The sequence below is a fragment of the Oncorhynchus masou genome, chromosome 1 (genome assembly GCF_036934945.1).
Source record: "Oncorhynchus masou masou isolate Uvic2021 chromosome 1, UVic_Omas_1.1, whole genome shotgun sequence".
NCBI lineage: Eukaryota > Metazoa > Chordata > Actinopteri > Salmoniformes > Salmonidae > Oncorhynchus > Oncorhynchus masou.
The window spans coordinates 18,926,032-18,935,575 of NC_088212.1; the positions used below are offsets into that span (position 1 = coordinate 18,926,032).

The 9,544-nt window shown below is 42.4% G+C and overlaps 1 protein-coding gene across 1 annotated transcript; it reads right to left on the minus strand.

Moving 5' to 3' along the window:
* Positions 1-309: 309 nt before the first annotated feature.
* Positions 310-6,800, minus strand: LOC135547372 (forkhead box protein N4-like). The gene is given in 10 exon segments (XM_064976391.1): positions 310-569; positions 720-863; positions 866-1,108; positions 1,489-1,696; positions 1,944-2,040; positions 2,278-2,405; positions 2,735-2,845; positions 2,978-3,090; positions 3,586-3,770; positions 6,721-6,800. Coding segments are annotated over 10 exon segments (1,569 nt in total).
* Positions 6,801-9,544: the final 2,744 nt, after the last annotated feature.

Consider the following 9,544-nt stretch of genomic DNA (forward strand, 5'->3'; position numbering starts at 1 on the left):
TTCCGAAGACCCTGTATGTGTGTGGTTTTGAAATTCTTTTGATCAAATCAGTCTCCAAATGGACCTCTTTCTCTCATCTGAAATAGTGGCTTGGGGATGGCAACACAAGTTGCACTGTCATTGTGGACAGAGAAAACCAATGAGGGTTCACGCTTTTCAGTCAAAGAAGATGTGGGGGATTTTTGGTGCCAGTAGTGGGATTGACAAGTAGAGCCTCTGTGCAAAACGAAAGAAGGTATTTTGATTCTGTTGGTGATGCATCACTACAGCTCTGTCTTTGACTTCCACTTTGTGGTGGGGATGTTTTCATTAAAGCAGGGCGGTGATGGGCTTGCTGTTGCCTGGCGTGCCCATGTACTGGGAGGAGAGGGCATCCAGGGTGGCGTATGAGGTGAACAGGCCCGTCGCCTGCAGGTCTGAGAAGGGCATGCTGCCTCCACTAGAGACAGGAGGGAGGCTGCCGGTCATGGCGCCCAGGTCACAGTCAGACAAACGAAGGGGAGAGTTACTGAAGGTGCCCAATGCTTCCAGGTTAAAGCTGTCGTCTTTCATCTCCTCCCACAGGTTACCTGAGGACAGAAGGAACTAATTTTGTCACGTCAATGGTCATCACTGCTTCTAAGAGACAAGAAAATGGCCAACTCTACTGCAAAGTAACATTGGTTTGAGGATTGTTCAATTAGTATATCATGTTGTGACTAGGTGCTATAGCTACCCACCTTGTAGAGCGAAATCCATGATGCTGGGGTCCAGTGCGTCCACCTCTGCGTTGACGTCACCGTGGACACTGTAGAAGTCATGAGGCTGCTTGCCGGGATGCTCGGTGGCAAGAGGGCTGTGGGAGAGGTCAGGAACGGTGTGAAGGGGGGTGTCTGGGCGGGGGATACCGAGGCCAGCCTGGCCTGGGCATTGGCCTGGAGCTGGGCATGAAGCTGGTGGTGCATGGGCAGGCACTGCAGGGACAGGGTGACCACGGGCTGGGGCTGCATCTGGCCTGGGACAGGCAGGGTTAGGCCGGACGGACAGCTGGGGAGACGGGTCATCCCGGGGTCCATGGGCTTTCGTCTGCAGCTCTCTGGCCGGTCCGTGATCAGCTTGTCCAACTCATCTGACAGAGAGGGAAAAACAGGGCAGTTTAGCAGCTGATGACAGACTGATGACTGTCCATTTAAAATAAAAAACTAAGCAGAGTCTATGCATATTAGTGTCAATTGGAACATAGCCAACTGTACTGTAGCCGTGACAGTTGCCACATAGACATATAAAACTGAGGAGGAATAATCATCTTCATTGGTGGAGGGTCATGTTCTTCATTGATGGGCCGTGTTCAATAGAGCACACACAATTTTTCAAAAACATTTTGCAAAGGAAAACAAAAATGAGTTCAGGTTGTTCCTCCCTGTTTCAGTCCCTTTTCCTCTATTTTGTGCCTATTGAACAGGATCCAGGTTGTGTGTGAATAGACCTCAGTCAGCCCTGTGGTCTCACCTGGGTTGGCCATGCTGCGACGGATGGCTGGCAGGTCCTTGCGCTTCCACTTCTGCATCTCCTCTTCCATCTTGTCGATCTTGGCCGGGTTCAGGGCCCAGAGGCAACCCTTACGCGAGGAGCCGCTCATCTTGTTCTCCACCTTCTCAAAGCACTTGTTTAGGGACAGGTTGTGTCGGACTGAGTTCTTCCATCCGTCTGGTGCTGTCTATAGGGAAAACAACCCCAAGGAGAGGAAGGAGACATTTAAATGACTTACTAAACACAATGCTAACTTCCATGCAACATATCTGCTTCCCCAATCACTATTGAATATTAGGCCAGTTTTCTGGACCCGGTCCTAGACTAAAAAGCATGTTCAATGGTGATTCTTCATTGAGCATGCTTTTTATTCCAGGGTTAGGCTTAAACTGGGTCCGAGAAACCAGCCCTTAGAGGATCTGCTCAAGTCTTACCTTAAAGTAGGGGAAATGCTCCTTCATAAAGCTGTAGATCTCGCTGACAGGGAGACTGCCCGTCTTGCTGTTCTTCAGAGCCATAGCAATCAAACAGCTGAGGATGGATCAAAGTAGAAAGACAATATTATCATTTAGTTATAAATCTAGGAAGTAAATAAATTTCATATGGTTGATAATTAGACCAGGGTCTTGTTCATTAGGCACCAAAGGGAAGAAAATGGACTTAAATGGGGAACTACCTGAACTTGTCATTTTCCTTTGTGTGCCCTAGTGAACATGACCCGGGCAATACAATACTACTGTAATGCCCCTTGGCCCAGGGGAGGCTTACCTGTAGGAGTAGATGGGCTTGGGGAAAGACTTGGGCTGTAGGTCCTGGTTTTGTGGAGCCAGGCGCGGCTGTGTGAACAGGTTTTGGTTGTTGAAGGAGACATTGCTATAGAACCCAGCAGGAGAACACTGAGAGAAAATGAGAGAACAATCTAGAATATTTGTAATGTATATTATTTATTTTAAATAAAAATAGTGTTTTAATTAATGCCATATAAACATCAAACCCTTAAACAGCAGTAGGCCGTAAATGAATAGAATAATCTCTAACACTACATTAAGTTGCTCATATACCCATGTAGTAACACTGTAATTACGCTAACATTACTGTATTAATAGGTTGTTACATAGTATTGTAAAGAGTATTTAGTAAATGACTATGTAATTATATGTAACAATTCATTTCTAATTCGCAAACTGTATCCACAGCCCAGCTGTAGTAGGGATGACGTAGTTACCTGCTGGCTAGCCTGGGTCAGAGTGAAAACTTGTTGGGCTGTAGGTTGGTAGGCAGAGGTAGGGCATTGGTACCCTGGGGAGGGCTGCCCATTCATGGAGAATGGAGACATCTGTGGAATAGACCCAGGGCAACTTTAGTATATTTACTATATGATTTCATTTAGCTAGAGAATAAGCACTGATTAATGAACAGTTTGGATAAATCATATATGTATTTTTTAATGTCAGGATGCATAACTTACATTTCCGCTGTGGGGGGTGATGACGTTAATTCCCAGGGGGCTGTGCTGCATGTTGCTCTGTAGGTGGATCATGGCTCCCTGTCCCCCTGCCATGGTCATGTTGTTCAGCTGAGCTGTAAGGAAGGAAGCGGTACAAAATCCAGGTCTGTCTTCAATCTCCACACATCGGCCCTGTTCCAATACTTTAGAAATGCATCTTTCCTCGCTTCCTCGAGGTAAGCAAATGTGATTGGATAGGGCTGAGCAAGGCTACCACCCTATTACTTTTACCAATTTAAGTATTCTGATACATGATTGTGCTTCAAGGAAGATAAGAAGGAAGGATGCATTTGTAAAGCATTAAGACAGGGTCCATGGCCCTATCAAGTATCAGTGTAGGCCCAAGTCTATATCCCCTCATACTGCACTTTAATCATTCTATTGGTCTTGCCAGTCTCATTAGCGAGGTTGGCAGTTATGCTTCCAACTGTAATCATTTTGATCAATTTGTCCTCTTCAGCATCAGAGCCCAGAAGCACTCCTGAACTATCCAATCAGAGCGTGTGTGTGGATTTGAAATGGTGCAGGCTCCCCCAATTGGCGTGTGTGTGTGTTTTTGTGTGTCTCACCTGTCTGCTGCTCAAGCAGGCTGCCCCCCTGCCCCTGGGAAGGCCCGTTGAAGTCCCCTCCGCCACCACCGCGACCATCGGCCATCTGCTGCAGCCGGGGAACATCTACAGATGTGAGCCATGACAGAGACTGCAGTTCCCCAGGGAGATCCTCTTGAAGCTGGGAGGGGTCTGTGGTCAGAAGTCTGCAGGGACGGGACACAAGCAACACAACCACTCAGATACACAGCCTAGCATACAACTGTAGGATGTATCCAGACCTGGATTCAAATACTAGTTGAAATCATTATTGCCATGGAAGCAAAAAAATAATAATCCCAAAAGTACAAACCCCAAAACAAATGTGTAAGTAGCCACTTTATAAATAGTATTCATACTATTCAGGTCTGGTTATATCTAGGGCAAATATACAGGACACTGACTGAACAGACATGTATTCCATTAAACCTAAAGTAATGCGTCCAACATTGGTGTGGGAGAAGTGAAAATGAATCATAATCCAGGAGTATAATTTTATCTGGGATTTACCACAAGTATATTATGGAGTGCTATTTGATTAGCTAATTACTGTAATAGTAACATTATGGATAAAAAGCCAACATTCTCGTTATTATTAATCCCTCTTCAGTGACTTGCTTATGACCTTCCTCATCAACAATTTTAATGTTCTCATCTACTTCCTGAGTTTTGGGAAATACAAATAAAAATAAGTGATCACTAGATTTGCAACATAACCACCAACAATGATGATCAAGTTGTATCAACAATGAATTCCCATACCTGTGTACAATATTTATTAAGATTTCCTGCTTAATTTGTGCTTAATCGGGGCATGAGGTGCCAATCAGCTTTTGCTCATTATTTCTTTTAGACAGGAGGGCTCTGCAGGGAGAAAAGAGAAGAATCCTCTCCAGTCGTCTCTCCACACACTTACTGTAGAATAGTTCAGTAATTGGGGTTGCTATGACGACACTCACTATTCAGTTACTTTGTGGGTCTGGAGACTGTAGGATCCCCCGATCCCCACCCCAACTGCAAACAAAGTCACCCCTACATCAGGTGACTACAATCTCCCTCTACCCATTGGCTGAATCATAAGTAAACAGCGCATGAGATCATTTGAAAATATGGGAGAGCGGCACATGTCGCTCTGCAACAGTTGGCCTTGTCTATTGAAAAATTATCACCTATTGTGTCCCAAACGACAAATCTGTCCAGTGGCACGTGGCCCTATTGTTTCCACCCAGACCCTTCCTTGATTGTCTCTGCCGTTTTTTAACGTTTTTTTTTTAACCAGCCCCTGCATTAATCTGTTGGAATGACAGTCCTCACACAAGAGGGACAAATAGGATGCCATCTGCTTCCCTGTCCCTCTCCCCTCACACTGTCCCCCCTCCTCCACCCAGAAGGGCAGTAGACGGGGCCCTGGGGGACTGAGGGAGGAGGGTGGGGTTGATGGAGGTCAGCCCACACTGCTCACTCAGCCTGTCACCTGAATAAATGACATTTCATCCAGAGCTTTGCCTTGGCACAAGGCGTTGGACACCTTGACTGCATGTGCTAGTAAAGGCTTGTGAATAACCGTCTCTTTCAAAGCAGAGTGACAGATGCTCCTGTGAAACTGTACACCACAGGCACCACCACAGACACCTATTTCTACTTGAGATTTGTAGTATGAGCTCCCTCTACCCCAAAAAAAGACACATGCACACATGCACACATGCCTACATACATGCACACACACATGCGTGTTCTCTCTCTTTAAAAAAACACACACAAAAAAAAACGACAAATATATGCCTCACCAGCTGTAACCCTGAGTTGAGGCTTAATCCAAATAGGTAAAACACATTTTAGAGAGCACTAGTTCCAATGGAAGCATATAACAACAAGATGACTATTTTGGCCTTAAGGGATGTTCAACACAATACAACTAAATGTGATTTGCCATTTACCTTGGCTGTAGTCGGGTCCCCAAGACAGTTCTTTGGATATGTATTTTGTTTCTTTTACTTAGGTATTTGATAGTCATTGTATTTTGTCAGTATTAACATAGGGTCCCATTCATTCTGAAATATGTCTAAATCACCGAACAAACAGACCAATCCAACTCATATTACAGCAGTATCCTTTCCTGAAGGACATGTCTGAACTTTTTTGGGGTTCAATCCACTTTTGAATATTGTCATCGAGTTGCATCAAAGCAAAATCTGGAAGTGGATTAGGCCTATAACATGATAACGTGACTTTTCAAAAATCTAATGTAGACACGACCTTCAGAAAGGGTACATTTGTAATATAGGATTTGGGTATTTGTATGGTGTTTTGGCCAAATTTTCTAAATGAATGAGGAATTTACTACAGCCAAGGTACAAAAAATCAGGTTAGGTTGTATTTGTGAACATTAATATCCCTTCAACAATTAGTGGGATTTGATCAAAACATATAAACTTGATTGGAAATAGTCATAGCCTATATAACACAATTTATATGTAAAACACATTCTCAATGCTTTTTAATTGTTTTCTGAAAAGCATCTCTAGGCCTAAGCCAATCACCCTAAATATTTTTACAGCAATTAGGATGCCTCTTCCCTATACACCCCCACTTAACCCACAATAAAGAGCATGTTCAACGAGGCACGGCATGCTGGTCTATAGTGTCCCCCGTCTAGCACAAGTCGCACAAGCTTTCCCAGAGGTTCAATACTACACAGACCCCACTCCCACCTCCTAATTGAGAGCCACTTCTCCTCGCTAGTGACCCGGAGAGCCCCATCTCCCCCTTGGAGCCGGCGGGCCAAGAGGCTGAGTCTCACTGTGTGCCGGCAGCGGGAGTGTAAACAGAGCTGATGGTTTCTGACAGATCCATTCAGACAAAATCATTTATTCTTAGGTAGTGGGGTTTTTCTCCCCTTTTTCATACACCACCTCCCTTCACTGAAAGAGCTGTCCATCTACCATTGGATTAAAACTACAGTATAGGGAGTTTTTGGAAAATATATATTGGAGTTATCCTTATACCTAAACCTTTTGAATCATATTTGCCTTTTTTTTTTGTTAAGTGGAGCCAACTTTTCAAAGATACAACTTTGATCAAAAAGCGTATCATTGCAATTCACAAATCCAGTCTTACCTGTAATCTTGTGGAGAGGGATGATGACCTGAATTTTCTAGAACTCCTGACATCCTGGATGTAATTCCACTTTCTATCATTTCCTGGGATATTTGATAATGCTGAAACAAGGAAAAAGTGCCTCTGCATAAGACATCTAGGCTTCAATACTTGATGTCATTTAGGTCTAGACCTATTTCTTTTTTTAAACTGACCAAACAATTAGAATTTTGTTTCCTTGTTTTGTCTACTCATTATATAGGCTATGATTATGACCTTTAGACAAATAAAATATTAGCACATCAAACAGACTACTTATGGAGGAAAATAAGTATTTATATTATGTATGATATAGTATTATGTACTACATTAATCATATAGGCTACAATGAATGCACTATTTAAAAAATCTGATTATGATCAGTTAATAACAATAATGATATAAGCTAATGACAATCATATCAGCTATCATGGAAAAAAGCATAACAATTGCAAATTAAAATAGACAACAAACAATACTTTAGATGTTTTTATACACAAGTTACAGGGGTATCAGTTCACAAATGTAGGCCTATGCTTCAAATTAATATAACATTGACGTTTTACAATACAGAAAACAAATGGATTGCTATTTAATAAGCATTGCAATTGATAAGGCTATTTATTAATATTTTTTTACTGATTTAAAAAAACTACTTTTTGTGCAATCCCTAAATATAGCAGCGTTTCCCACCCTTTCTGAAATAACAACAATGACACAAAAATGAAAAGTCCTCAAATATAAATAATACCCTCTCACTCAAAGTATCATAACTATTTTCTGACATTCATCCTTGTCATACCGGAAAAAGTTAAATCTTACCTGTTCAGGATAATCTACAGAAAATGTTAGTTGTTGATGAGTCCGTGTAGTCTACTGTGTTTTCACTGTGCTGCACTTGTTTCCGAAAAACCGTTTTTAAATTTCCCTCTCTGGAGCTGTCCAGCACACTGTCATGCGCAATAGGCCTACCTACCTTAACGGAGCCTGTTGTTGCTCAAAGGGCAGGATCCTAAGGGTTTGACAGCTGCTGCCAATGTAACAACTTGTAACAGACTCCCGTGGAAGACAGTACACCATCCGAATCGACAAAAAAATATGCAGTCTGATCTCACTTTTTGTATTTACACCTGGGCTAGTATTTCCTTTAATTACTGTGGTTGTGGAGTTTCTGGATAAAATGTAGGCTAGCCATGGACAATGACGAATTTGAGAAAGGATGGTTTCAAAACAATAAACCACTCTATAGCTGTAGCCACCCAGTCTCTATCCAATATAGTTGACAATTGTCATTGTACGGCGACATATGGTAGCATACTTGTGTGATACTTTTTGTTAGTCAGCTAAAATAAATTGTTTGGTCAAGATCGAGGCGCAGGTGCGCCTTAGATGCGTCGCTATAGCCTACAATACACAACAGTAACACATCACTTTGCCCAGTCTTAATTTGAAATCAGCGCTACAAAACAAATTAATGCAAATAAAAAATAAGAGGAATAACTGCTTAAGAAATATGTAGTCCTACAGCGTATTTGTACCCTATACAATTTCCCTTCGATATAATGTCCAGTCCTCCCAAGTTCCAGTTTTCAAGTATTCCAACATAGTAATTATTAGAGACCTTCGACTCTGGTGGTGTCTATCGCTGCTTGTTAGCGTCTGAAACGGAATGAATGTGAATTAAAAGGCGAGTGCTTGTAGACAATTTGTTTCCCCGCCGCTGCACCCGCGTCTTTCTCCGTACAACAGCGGGAAAAATAGGCTGGAAGGCGCGCAGGGGAGGTAAAGGGTACATGAGCCAAGGAAACAACAGGGCTGCAAAGTTGTCACTTGTCAGAAGAGATTTGAGCTGGTGATGTAAACCTGTGTTATGGGACACAGTATTTCGACTTCAATCTTAGCGTACTTTAGGTGACAATATACATTGGAAGTATTCGACTCTTATGGGCTAAACTGCTAAAGACAACTGCTTAGGAAAGGTGGAAAAGTTGTCTACTTCACTGTTATTGTTGTGGGTGTACCAACTTTAAAATCTGTTGTCCACGTTTACATAAACAACTAGAATTTGAGAAACATCTTACAAAAATTCACAACCGGAAATTAACACAAATGTCTGTGGGGATAGAGCCAGTGAAAGCAGTGTCAACCCATGGGACACCACAGATGGTAAATCATGCTGCCGCAATGGACACAATCAATGATTACATGCATGAATGTAACTGACAAAATAAGGCCTTCCCCAAAGATCCAGAAAATCTAAGTCCTAGAGCCCGTGGGGTTACACTGTATTATTCACATGGCTCTACTTAGATAATTTGCCGAGGGACCACAACTCCCTTCACTGCGCCATAAAGATTTAGTTAAAGAAAAAGTCTGAACATCCTGTTGTTGGAACAAGGTTAACGGCGTATTATGTTAACTGCATATTATTACGTTAAGAGAGAGGAAAAAATAATTGGAGAGAAATTATGTTGAGAGAAATAATTTTGAGAAAATGGAGAGAAAAAAAGTACTAAAATGTACTGTAGTGTCACAGTGGTAAATGTAACAAAACATTTAGAGTTCTGATTGTGTGTTTACAGGCTGATGTCATTTTGACTGTGACAGGGCTCTCAAGTGGTTACATTAGTTACATTATACTGATAAAGGATTAGAGTGTGTGACAAAGTACAGCCAAGGCAATCAACCTCCTTCCAGTTCTCTGCTGCCAATGACGAACGAACTGCAAAAATCACTAAAGCTGGAGACTCTTACCTCCCTCACTAGCTTTAAGCACCAGCTGTCAGAGCAGCTCACAGATCACTGC